Source organism: Betta splendens, chromosome 13, assembly GCF_900634795.4.
Source record: "Betta splendens chromosome 13, fBetSpl5.4, whole genome shotgun sequence".
Classification (NCBI taxonomy): domain Eukaryota; kingdom Metazoa; phylum Chordata; class Actinopteri; order Anabantiformes; family Osphronemidae; genus Betta; species Betta splendens.
In genome coordinates, this window is record NC_040893.2 from 19,011,482 (window position 1) to 19,024,353 (window position 12,872).

The following is a 12,872-nucleotide window of genomic DNA, read 5'->3' on the forward strand; positions in this document are numbered from 1 at the left end:
CCGACTTCTTAGTGCATTCCATAAATCATTTGAAAGAACTTGAACAAAAAAAGATCTTGACCATCATCAAAGATCATTTCCCAGTATAATGAACCCCCAAACGAGTGAGCTAATTCTGAGTAGTTCACGAAAATCAGTTATCTTATCAAACAACCAAAGATGTCGAATGAGGGTGAAACAACAAAATGTTTATGTTGACAACTTGCAATCTGAAAATGGATGAGATTTAGTAAATGGATTGCTTCAAAATAATGTTAAAAGGTGTAGTATAAAAAAAGAGAGAAATGTATTCATTGAATCTTTTATTGCAGACAAAGATTTGCAACATAAGATCAACTGGATTACAAACCATCGAGTGAGGAAGAGGCATTACAATTTAGAAAACACTCAAACTTCAATGGCAATTTCGTCAGTTGCTAGGATACAAGGCAAGGGCAATACATTTCTGTAAGCGCTGCTAAGGAGAAAATGAACTTTGTATACAAAAAGAGTTTGCTTGAATTTAGGGGGAAAGAGTTGAATTGTGGTCACAGTTGTGTGTGATGCTAAAACAAAGTCACAGGGTAATTTTAATGAAATTACTTGTTGTTGCAAAAGAGTGGAAGGCCTGAGGTTTTGTTTTTTGGTCACAAGTTGTTGATGACTAAACCCTTAGATGCCTTGGATAAAAGTAGACACATAACAGCCATTTAATAGACTGGCCATCTGTTCAACAGTTAGTTCTGTTCCCCATCTATTCAAATGACAACAAACTGCCCAACAGGAAGACCTGCAGATAGGTACAAATGCCGAAAATTATATATGCCGATTGATTTATTTAGGTATGCAACAAATCAACCACTCTCTTCCAACCTCAGTGGAAACTGCATTTGTGCTGACTAGAAGTAAACTGGATCAGCAGCATGTGTGTCTGTACATGGTTGAGTGTGTTCCTGGGGGCGGATTACACAATCATTTCCAACTGTCGTGCATATTCGATGACCTGTTGTGCCAACTCTGTAGAGGGGATGTTCACCTCCTCTGTCCGCTGCTGCTGACTGGTGAAAGAGTAATAGCCATCTGGGCTCAAACTCCATCCTCTCTGAAATAAAAAAGACACTGTACTTAGTTATTTGGTCATTTTATTAGTCATAAAATCTGGTGTTTTAAAAAAAACACACATTTGCACTAAAGACAAAACTTTAAATTTTTCACCTTTATTTTCTGGATATCGCTTGACCTAAAATTACATACATACCTTCTTGGCATATTCTGTCATCTTTTTGGGGGAACTAAAGAAAAGCACACGAGTGGCTTCGCTGAACTGGATCTGCTCATATGCTTTTTCTATGCAACCGGCAATCTCATCACTGCAATTCAAAGGTTAGGTCAGACAGGAGACAAGATTAGAAAATTGGCTGCTGTTTTATAACGTATATGAATATAATCTAATGCAACCCATAAATCAGCTCTGCTTTTTTTAATCTGTTAAGGTTGCCAATCGTAACTATTTTAAACATACTGTTAACAATTGGAATGCATAAACAAAGTGCTACAGGTTTAGCACATGTGTAGCAATACTGATTCTTACCGAATTGTGTCAAGCAGAATGTCTATAAAAAAGGTGTAGCTTTCTGCAGGGATGTTTCCTTTGGCGAGGAATACTTTGTTGTAGCTTCCCTCCATCAGGTACTGAAAAGGAAAGCAGAATATATCATAAACATATCGTTTAACATTTGTGCTTTTACTATGACTAAGTTAAAAATAATTAGGCCATTGTATATTTAAATTATTTACACACATACAAAAATATGTAAGTGTTTTTCAGGCCAAGTTCAGAATCAGTCAGTGATGACCAATGATTGGTGAAATATCAACAAGGGCAAACCCAAAAGTAAGTTCTCCAATATCTTTGGAAATACAAACAACCGTTCATTATCTATACCGTCTACCCTTATTTAAACAATTGTCCTTGTATTATAGCATAGAAACAGCATTAGGAATAAAATGAGAAGACAAAGAAATAAAACAGTGATGAGAACTTGAACCTTAACGTCCAACAAACATAACAGAAAATCAAACCGATATCTAACTCTCAGTTTATGTTTTATAAAGAATATTAAGTGCCGCACCTGCTCTAGAGACACTGGATGTCTGATGTACACATTGGTCTGAATGTCTCGTGCACTCAGTCTCTCAAGTTCTGTGTGAAACTCTGACACACGATTTTGAGACAGCAGGAACAATAGGTTCAGTCCAAGCAACTGGTGCATGTAGGCAGCTTCAGGAAGTTCCTCTCTGAATGATGAGGATAAAGAAGGTGAAATGCCAGAAATTGCAGGTAGTGCATAACAAATTATCACTATACTTAAAAGGAAAGAGAGACAACAGTACTTGTAATCAAAGTAGTAACATTTAAGCTGGGCCATGTATCTCTCAAAGGATGGGATGTCCTTCTTGAGGATACTCCACAGAGCTCCAATTTCAAGGACATCACCTGTAAACAGACAGACAAACACCCTGAAAAAACACTGTAACACACTGTCATAGAGTAGATGTCTAATGTGAATGCTGTCCTGTACTTACGGGCTAAAATAAGCTGCTGCTTGGTGAGCGCAGACCCACTGGTTGGTAAAAAGTTCAGCTCCAGTAATGAAATCTGCAGGTAAGGAAAAATAAGCTGTCATTTACCATAAATGTTGCACACAGATGGTTATTGTACCATCTTAACACATAGCACAGAGACAATAAAATGAACCATGACATCATGACAAAAATCAAATGGACTAAACGTAGATTTCCTAAAAATAACTCAAAAACTCTAAAACTCTAAAAATAAAAGAAGTTTGCTTTAATAGTAAGCTACTGATTATTTGTTTAAATGTTTGTTTTGGTTGTCAAATTTTGATACTCGACTAGAGGTGGTTAGTTTCGTTAGCATCGATTAATGTCGTTTTGTTTGACTGCCGTTTTAAGATGAATAAATTATCACTCAAACATAAACTTGTAACGTGTTGGTAAACGCGAGCGCAATACTGTTAGTGTGAAAACAATCTGGCTGCAGGAGATTCAGGGTTTAATGTTAAATAATAACAACTCCACACGGATTAACATGGCTAGCCAAAATTAGCATCACTGGCTACACATGCTAACGCTGCTAACGGTCTCACTTATGATAAAAATAAGAAGCCAAACGAATCACTCGTATTTAATGGAGCGGCTGTACCTTTAGCTTGGTCAGAAGGTCTCCACATTTATTTAGGTTTGGGTTTTTCTTGTTCCACTCTGTCTTGAGCGTCTCGTACAGCCCCGCAGTCTCTTTCAACGCCATAGTGATTCTGCAAAATGTACGACACCGGGCGACGTAATACGTTAAACGACTGTCGTAAAGCCATCGAGTTGCTATGGGCTTTGGGTTTTCCTCTGAGACCGACGGTTGATCAAGATGGCGGCATTCGGCGGAGAACGGTGGCTGAATGACTTACCAAACCACGCAATTTTCAAAAACATACGAGACAAGTTGGATTATGAAAGGAACAGGGGTAAAAAGGAGGTCGCTAAAAACCTCACTTTTTGTTTAGGAGGAGACCTTTTCGTGTGGGACGACACAGACCGCGTGTTTTACACCACCAACCTGCGGCAGCTAAACTCGGACGAGGGTCCCCGCAGCGGCAGCTTCCAGGCGCTGCTGTGCATCAACCCTCCTCTGTTCGAGGTGTGCCAGGTGCTGCTCAGTCCGACGCAGCACCACGTCGCCCTCCTCGGGCAGCGGGGCATCTCCGTGCTGGAGCTGCCTCAACGCTGGGGCAAGAGGTCCGAGTTCGAGGGCGGACGGAGCGAGATCAACTGCAGGACCATCCCGGTGGCGGAGCGCTTCTTCACCAGCTCGCCGTCCGTGAGCCTGCGCCACGCGTCCTGGTTCCCCAGCGAGACCGACGAGCCCCACCTGGTGCTGCTCACGTCGGACAACACCATCCGGTTTTACGGCCTCAAGTCGCCGCAGAGCCCGGCGAAACTCCTGCCGCTGTCGCAGCTGGAGGATGACAGCGGCGTCCGGGCCCCGGCCCGCTCCTATGCGGCATCTCTGGGCGAGATAGCGGTGGCGTTTGACTTCGGGCCCGCCGCGGCGCCCCCTCGGCAGCTGAGAGCGCAGTGCTCCAGAGAACAGCAGGTGTATCCTCTGTACATCCTCTATGAGACTGGGGAGACCTACGTGAGCTACACGTCCCAGGCGAACGGCGTGAGTCTCAGTAAACCTGCCGGACCCCTCCCCATGTATCCTGCAGCGGAGGATAACTATGGCTATGATGCTTGTGCCATCCTCTGCCTGCCCTGTGTGCCCAGCATCCTTGTCATCGCCACGGAAACGGGGACGCTGTATCACTGTGTGGTGCTGGAGTCTGAAGAAGAGGAAGAGACCAGAGCGGTGGAAAAGTGGATCCGAGGCACGGAGTCGGTGCCTGCGCTCTACGTATTTGAGTGTGTCGAGCTGGAGCTCACGCTCAAAGTAGCCACAGGGGACGACGAGGAGCCTCAAGAGTTGGATTTCACCTGCCCAATCCGACTGCACAGAGATCCGCTGTGTCAGCACAGATATCACTGCACTCACGAAGCTGGCGTGCACAGCGTGGGGCTGATCTGGGTCAACAAGCTGCAAAAGTTCCTCCAGTCCGATGAGGAAGATAAGGACAGTCTCCAGGAGCTCGCTGCTGAGAAGCGCTGCATCGTAGAGCACATTCTTTGCACCAGGCCGCTCCTAACCAGCCGCTCAGCTCCGGTTCGTGGCTTTTTGATTGTGTCTGACCTCTCTCTGGGTGCCACCATGATCTGCATCACAAACTCCTATGAGTGCATCCTGTTGCCCCTGCTGAGCTCCATTCGTCCTCCCTCTCCTCCCCTGCTCTGTTCGCATCCAGGCCCAGGTTCTGCTAGCTCCCCTCTGCGCGGGCTGGCCAGCGACTCCTTCGAGCAGCACATCCGCAACATCCTGGCACGTAGCTCAACCAATCCGCTTGTGCTTAAGGCAGGGGACAAGGACACATCACCACCACCCTCCGAGTGTCTTCAGCTTCTCAGCCGGGCAACACAGGTCTTCCGCGAGGAGTACATTCTCAAGCAGGACTTGGCGCGTGAGGAGATGGAGAGAAGGGTGAAGCTCCTGACGGGTCAGAAGAACAAGCAGCTGGAGGAGATGGCTGTGTGCAGGGAGGAGAGGAAGAGTCTGAGAGAGGCAGCAGAGAGGCTCGCTGATAAGTACGAAGATGCCAAGTACCGCCAGGAAACTATCATGAACAAGGTTAAAAGTGTGCTGGGCAGTCAGCAAAGCCAGCTGCCCATACTGTCTAACAGCGAGAGAGACATGAAGAAGGAGCTGCAGGCCATCAGCGAGCAGCTCAAACACCTGGAGAACTGCATCAAGCAGGTGAAAATGAAGATGGAGTACCAGAAGACACAGGTGGACACCGAGCTTCCTGGAGCCAGGACCACCGTGTCGCTCAACGCTCACCAGAAGAAGGTTGTGCAGGATGTCCTGAGGGAACAGGGACAGCAAATTGGTGACATGATGAAGCAGATCAAGGACATCAAAAACTACTTCAGTTTCTAGAGACTGCAGAAATAAATAAAGCCGTACTAAAACATTTCAAATGCTTTTTTTGAATGCAGCTCGTTTGTAACTTGATGGGATGCTGAGAGCCTTAGTTAAAGTGATTGTGCCATGTAACATTTGAACAGAGCATCTATTTGAATATCTATTTTGTATACGCTGATAGAACTGTGCCTCTGACTGTTTGTCTCGTCAGGATGCAGCAGCTTTGCTTTTGTTAAGGTTTGAGTCTGGTAGGTAACAGTAAACTTGTTTTCAATGTGCGCTCTCAATTTTTGGACATAAAATAAAAGCTGAAGTTCTCAGATGTGACCAGTTTCATCACCCAGTTGCTGATGTATAACAGTGATTAATATAAAAATGACTTTGTAAAGTAGTTGAGTTCAATATGGGACAGTTAATAGATACTGGTCTGTATTTTTACAAAGATTCATATTTACTTTAATTTAAAAAGGCTTTTTCTAGCTTTGAATCTCCCTGATACTTTGCATTTTGACTTGCGCCACAACCAGTGGACGGAGGAACTGGTGGTGCTGTGCTCCGTCTCCACCAGGTGTCGCCCCAGAGCTGACCTCGGTTTGTCTTCCAGTCCAGGCTCGAAGTGAGGAATTCCCCACGTAAACACAGAGTGACGTATGCGGAGACCCCGGTTCTGTTGACTAAGCTTCGTTGTTGGGGATGTTTGATGATGTGGGGGGTCTTTTACTTGAGCCCGGGTCTTTGCGTTTATCTTCAGTGTAGTGTGTTGAATTGGACAACCAGTGTTTGGGAATGCTTATGACTCAGCAGAGTGTAATTATGTAACAGGAGAACGCTGTTCAAACTGTAGTGGAGAATGTTGTTCTGGACTCTAAAATGCCATTGTGAGCAGTCACTGAACAGATGCCAGTGGAGATGCCTGCCATGAAGCCGTGTTTCACTTAGGAGGAGTCTCGTGACCTTAGTTGACTCTTTGAAACATTTCCTTCATCTTTTGCTCTCTCCCTCACACACACACACACACACACACACACACACACACAGGGTGCGGCTCGCTGCACGTCTAAAACGCTCCAAATAGGGGGATGTTGTTAAAGCCTTTCATAAAGGTACAGTGTGTAGATCCTGAGCATGAGCCTGAGGAAACTTAGCGGACCCTAGGAAAGAAGATATTAATAACTCCAGGGCCGGCCCACCGCATTCTTCACATGTGAGTCACTCCGAGCCAGCGAGTGAGGGAAGAGGACTGGATTTGCCTCTGTTTCTCATTTGTGTGTCTTTCCATGGAGGAGTGGAGCAGGGAGGCGGAGTCACCAGCACTTTTGCGAGCCTTGAAAGCCTCATGTGTAACACTCCGCTCTACATGGGGCACATTATTGTGCTTTTGACTCAGACGAGAGCACAGGATAACGTTTGTAAAAGGTTCATAAAATTAACCAGCGATAAGAGGCATTACAGTGTATTTAAGGGGATATAAGCGAGAACCAAGTGGAGAGAGAAGGACTGTGACGGTGGAGAGAACGAGGGAGGGCAGTCTTGGAAAATGGTGGTATGGGTATTTGGCAAAGGGAGACTGTGAGTCACTGTTTATCTGGGTGGTCACTAAGAGACCAACTGAGCAGAATGGAAAAGAAAATGGTAACAGAGCTGCATTCAAATATTAGTTGATGTTATTCATACGTTTACTACTTACAAAAAGGTCACAAAACAGACAAGACACAGTCAGATCCTTTTATTTGGTTACTATAATGGTATAACAGCTGGAGGAGCTGTGTGCAGTAGTCAGTAATACATCAGTCATTCAGTCGGGTTGAAAAAGTTCATCTCGGCGTGTTTTGTTAGCACATATACAACAACAGCAACAATTATAAAAATAATATATGCACCAAAGTTGGAGTGAGAAGCATCAGAGTAAATGCAGTAGAGATATTAGATCTGTGCCACGTGGCCGTGCTACATGCTAGAAACTAATCTTTGAAGCAAGTGGACTATATCAAATGGGATGACCAATACTGCCGCTCCAGCCTGGCCGCTGAAGGAATGTAGGGAAACGTGGTATCTGCTCGCTCACAGGACACCGGCTGTTATTTAGACTCGCATCTGTAAAAAGGAAGCTACAAGGAGCCAAACAGAGGACGCAACCAGACCCACGCGGCTTCACATACTCTGATTCAGGCATAAATACAGTCTGCTCCGAGGTGGGAGACCAGATTTAGTCTCAGAGGGCGGGCGAGTGGTGCGTTTTAACGATGGGGAAGCATCGGGGTCAGAGGTGACGGAGGACCCGCTCACGCGCCTATGCGTCAGAGCCCTTCTGCCTGCGCTTGGAGGGCGGGATGAGCCGGGTGGGGAGCTCCGGGGGCAGCCCGTGGCCGTCCAGCTTGACCTCGATCAGATGACTGGCCAGGGCAAACTCCTCGTCGTCCAGCATGCCGTCGCGGTCCACGTCCGACAGCTTCCAGATGCGCCCCAGAACCGAGTTGGGCAGACGAGAGCTCACCATCCAGTCCTTCGCCTTGGTGCCGCTCAGCTTCCCCTCGTTGGGAGCCAGGTTGTAGAAGATTTCATCGTATTTGGCTTTGTCTTTGGTGACAACCCAGTCCTCCTCCTCTTCGCAGCCCTCTCCGTTCTCCTCGGCGAAGGGGTCGCCCTCGCCGAAGGGCCCGGCGCGGGTCCCCAGGAAGGCGCCGCCCTGCACGCCTGGCTGGTCGCCTGCTTCCAGCTCCTCCTGCCGAAGGAGGGGCATCAGCTTGGCGATGTCAGAGGACAGCAGCTCATCCAGCGCCGCCATCAGATTTGGCTTCAGCGTTTTGAATTTGGTGAAATCGTGAACCATCAGTTGCTCCTGCGAAGAAAGGAAGGATGCAATGGATTAGCAGGAGGCTCTGACGTTTCGTATTTAAGCATTAACAGTCTCTCGGACAAAAGGATTCTCACTCCCGAACTAACCTGCATCTTAGCACAGTCGGGGAAGTCTCCAGGGGAAATGTTGTACTGCAGCTGGATCTTGGAGAAAATAACTGGCAGCTGGTAAATCAGATTCTTCTTTTTGTTGTCCTTCCTGAAGACAGACGGCATCTCCTGCTTCAGGTAGCTGATGATGTGCGCATGGACCTGGGATGAAGCACACCAGAGTTCACCTCCTGCACTTCACTTTGTGTGTCAGCTGGTGAATACCATGTTACCACACAGGCACCCACCCTGACCAGCCGTGCCCTCTTCACCAGGTCGTTGAGCTTGCGTAACGCCGCGTTGCGGGGGAGATTCTGGATGTCGGCAAACAGATCCTCCTCCTCCAGCTCAAACAGCTTCCTGTTGTCGGCGACCAGCAGCGGCTCGGACCAGAAGGAGCCGATGTAGACGCGCAGGACCTCCGGGGTGCCGAACACCTTCCCCAGGGACCACATGAGCGCGCCGTAGACGCGCATCAGCTGCTGGGTTCCCACCATGTCGGCCTTGTTCAGCACCACGCGCAGCTTGTCCTCGTTGCCCTTCAGGGCTCCGATGGCCTCCGAGAACTCGTCCGAGATCTCCAGCTTGTGGGCGTCGAACAGCAGGATGATGCGGTCCACGCGTTCTGCAAACCAGCGCAGCACCGCTGGGAAGTCATAGCCTGCGTGAATGCAAAGACATAGTTGACATCATCATGGGGCCAAATGTGCTAAAGCACGAAGGAGAGGGTAGAAGCTCAACGGACACAAACCCGTCACCTCACATCTGCTCCAAAGACCACAGCTGGATCACAGCTTAGACTTTTCCATATTAAACTTAAAATACTCTGTAGCGATTTCCTATCATGCATCCAGTGTTGCTGGTGCTTGTAGCCTTAAGTCTGTGTAAACTAGTTAAATGCACTTTATTCCAAACCAAAATTCTTTCTTAAACAAGACGCTGATTATTGTGCTTTAGAACCAAATCCGTTCCTTTCACCTCCACACTTTTAGGTGGAGGACGAGAAAAACGTAAGGACTTTTAAAACTTGAATGAATTTCAGTGTCGGTGAGTGAGTAAACTCATGCAGGTCGTGTTGAACGATGTGTTACTCAAAGTGCAAATGGGAGAAACTTGAAAAATCTTGGTGAGGTTATTTGTCAACAGCACATTCCTCCAGATTCACAGACAGATTTCGTCAACTGCAGTTTGTCTGTTGGAGATTAGGAGTTTATGGATGCGGAGAGGTTTCCTGGCTCCGCTGCCAAGTGTTATTGTGACAGAGTAAACTGGTTCCATGAGTTAGGCGTCAGCGTCGAAGCTGTGAGTCGTGGGATGACTTGAAGGGAAGTGCTTCGTCGCCGCCCCCCACGCCCCCTCCTCACCTTTGCTACTCCGCTCACCTCGGCTCACTCTCTGCTTGGCCCCCGACAGGATCCCCGGCGTGTCGATGATGCTGATGCTCTCCAGGACCTGGTTGGGCATTTGAGCGCACTGGAACCTGGTGTTTTCACCAGCAAACAGGAGGAAAGTGAGGTCAGAGCATTAGAATCAAGAACCAGAATGGCTCTAAAAAGGGCTTTAATCCTTATCACAGGAGCCAACGCGATCTGGGGGCAGATTGGAGGCTGTGCTCTACACCCCCACCCCCCCTCAAGGCCATTGTGTGCACACTGGACCCTCTCGCGCTGCGTTTCCTGAAGGAAAATGACGGCTAGTGCCAGAATCAAACAATAAGGTCCACTAATGATGTGCGGCTTAGAACAACAACACCACTTCCTGTAGTTTAGAAGCTTAACGAGGCCACTGGCTCCCAGAGCAGGAAGTCAAAGCAAAGACGTTGACAAAAACACCCAGCGGAGGGAGAGAGCTGGAAAACCTCACCCTGGAGCCCACGAACAGGAGCTGCATCGCTGTCGCGTGTCTCTGGTTCTGACAGAATCTTCTTGGTTCAGAAGAGTGGAGATCTGGCAGCTCACACAGTGGACCTCATTGTGCTGGTTTTCCGAAGCCTCCCACCTGTGACCTGTGACCTGTGACCTAACCCGCGTGTCCGCGGCAGAGGGGCCGTGGAGCCCCTCACCTCGTCTTAGAACACGCTGCAGATCCAACTGAGCATTCGCTTTCGTCACACTCCCCGGTGAGATCGCTCCCTTTCTCCGCTTTTCCACAAATAAGGAAAGTGCCTCCCTGCTCTGAAATTTGGCACCAGGACTTCAAATTCCATCGAGCTAAAAGCTCCCTCCATGTTCTCTTGCTGTGCATCCATTTCACACTGATACATATCTGGCAGCAGACGGACCAGGGTGGGGGGCAATCACCTGTTCTCACCTGTTCAGGAAGGTATTTCCAAAGGGGTTGAGTTTGCGAAAAGGCTTGTTGGGGTCTACGATGAGGGCATTGCCCGGGATGACGCCCTCCATGTCCCCGTGCATGATGGCAGTGAAGCAGTCTGTGGTGGGTTCAGGTCCCACTCTGCTTCCAGGAATGTCCTGCTCCAGTAGGTACCTGTCAATCACACATTTAACATTCACTGGGAACTCACACAAGGTTTAAGTGAAGGTGCTGAGCGGTGACGTCGTACTTGATGAACGTCGTCTTCCCCGTGGAGTACTGTCCCACCACCAGCACCATGGGCTTGTTGTCAAAGTCTGCGTCCTCCAGGCTGAGCGAGTGGAAGTCATGGAAGCCGTAGTACTGCTCCAGAGGGAGCAGCTTCTTCTGATACAGAGACTTGAGCCCCTCGGTCACAGTGCGAACCACCTCGGGTGCCTTCTTCACATTCTTCCGCCCCCAGCGCGACATCTTGATCGACTAGAGATACAGGAGTTTGTTACTAGAATCAGTGTCTGTTGTTTAGAGTTGTCTTTCCTGTGGCTGGACCCTGGAAAAGCTTCAGGTGCTTCCTTTATTTATATAAATGCTACTCACTCGTCCTTGAAAACTCCTGCACTCTCCAAGAGAAACGGGATGGCTGACGTTGAGTTTGATGTCTGGCTTTTCCCGTTTGCACCCCTGAAATGTGGACAAAACCGTGGAAGTTAATCCCGACACAAAGCAACTGATTATCCCAAAAAAGAAGAGAAGAAAGAATACGGAATCTTCATCCGAGGAGAGAAACGCTTCCAGGAGTCTGCCAGGCGCTGTCAGTGCACGCCTGGAAAAAGCTGGTGTGCACACTGGAAAAAGTTCCAACCCAGCCCTGCATCAGGATTCACACAAACGCTCTGCTACAGGAAAGTGAGTAACACACGAGGCTTCTGTTGGCGGAACATGAAATGCAAGGACAGTCCATACTTGGAAAAAGAAGCGTAACCCTCAAGAACTGCTGTTGACAGAAACAGAACCAGCGAAGAAGCAAAGCGGCGCAGTCACACAGGGTTAGTGTGTGTCAGCAGACGAGAAGGCAACCGTGGAGTCATTTCAAACAACACTGGAGCAGAATGACGAAAAATGCCCAGAGGAGAAGAGCAGCACAGCCCTGACATGTCACAAGACCAGTGGAAAGGCTTCTTGCTGTAATGGCGAAGCCTGGAGATCCACAGCAGACACTAAGTGTGAGCTGAGCGCCATTACGTACAAAAGTCCCGGCCTCGATTCATAGGCCGGGCTTCCTGAGGGAATTAGGAGTTTGGCTAAGCCTCTGGGATCCATTTCTGACGTCCAAGGATGGTGGAAAATGCCTTGTGGGTTCGTGAACCACAGTTGCAACACAGTTTTGGACCAAGAAGGTTTTAGTCTGCAGCAAGAACCAGTGTCATGCAAGTCATGCTTTAGGGTGAAATCAAATTAACGCATTTACAGTCAACAAAACTTTCTTGGATAATCGTTAATTATCCAAGAAAGTTTTTGAGAGCTGCTGTTGCACTTATGTAACCAACATCCAAAGTGTAAAGTTAAATTCCAATAAAAGACACATAAGCAGTCATATTCAAAGTTAGAACATTGGTATTTACCCACAGCTTTTGGAAGAAGGCTCTTCAGGCACCTTCTGTCTCCGTCTTCCCTCTGGAGCTCGGAAAATATTTTGACTGGAGGACACAGACGCAGTGTTGGAGGAGCTGCAGCTACATGTATGGGTGTACCTCTGACAGCAAATAGGAGCCTTGGAGCGTCAGGGCGCCTAGATTACAGGAGACTGCTCCTCTCCAGGGTTTAATATATTTCAGATGAGCTGCAGATCTGCTTCTGGTTGCTGAAAGAGCACAAGACAAAGACGCAGGCTGAGCAGACCCAGGCCAGCGCTCCTTTAACACACCTCCTCCTCTTCCAGGGATGCCTGGCAACGCTGCGGTCAGCACGAACTCTGCTCAGGGCAGGGATGAGCTGGCTGTGACCAGAGGGCGTGGACCTGGGGGAGGAGGCTGGGAATAAATTA

General features: G+C 48.0%; 3 protein-coding genes across 5 annotated transcripts; 1 reads left to right on the top strand and 2 right to left on the bottom strand.

Moving 5' to 3' along the window:
• Nucleotides 1-289: 289 nt before the first annotated feature.
• Nucleotides 290-3,363, bottom strand: psmd8 (proteasome 26S subunit, non-ATPase 8). Its single transcript, XM_029171474.2, has 7 exons — nt 3,206-3,363; nt 2,566-2,638; nt 2,374-2,476; nt 2,112-2,277; nt 1,571-1,671; nt 1,238-1,349; nt 290-1,081 (listed from the first exon to the last, which is right to left on the bottom strand). Exons 1-7 carry the CDS (start codon nt 3,308-3,310, stop codon nt 944-946), a joined length of 798 nt encoding a protein of 265 aa, XP_029027307.1. The 5' UTR covers nt 3,311-3,363; the 3' UTR covers nt 290-943.
• Nucleotides 3,364-3,381: 18 nt separating this feature from the next.
• nup88 (nucleoporin 88) lies at nt 3,382-5,708 on the top strand. Its single transcript, XM_029171470.3, has one exon. It carries the CDS (start codon nt 3,425-3,427, stop codon nt 5,582-5,584), a length of 2,160 nt encoding a protein of 719 aa, XP_029027303.1. The 5' UTR covers nt 3,382-3,424; the 3' UTR covers nt 5,585-5,708.
• Nucleotides 5,709-7,280: 1,572 nt separating this feature from the next.
• On the bottom strand, nt 7,281-12,840 carry ehd2b (EH-domain containing 2b). Of its 3 annotated transcripts, none has more exons than XM_029170245.3 (8): nt 12,455-12,840; nt 11,426-11,509; nt 11,079-11,308; nt 10,826-11,002; nt 9,880-9,995; nt 8,764-9,176; nt 8,513-8,677; nt 7,281-8,408 (listed from the first exon to the last, which is right to left on the bottom strand). In XM_029170245.3, exons 3-8 carry the CDS (start codon nt 11,297-11,299, stop codon nt 7,860-7,862), a joined length of 1,641 nt encoding a protein of 546 aa, XP_029026078.1. In that variant the 5' UTR covers nt 11,300-11,308; nt 11,426-11,509; nt 12,455-12,840; the 3' UTR covers nt 7,281-7,859. The 3 variants fall into 3 exon arrangements, with proteins under 3 accessions (XP_029026078.1, XP_029026079.1, XP_029026081.1); XM_029170246.3 differs by having other exon boundaries at nt 12,451-12,840; XM_029170248.3 differs by having other exon boundaries at nt 9,898-9,995; nt 12,451-12,836.
• Nucleotides 12,841-12,872: the final 32 nt, after the last annotated feature.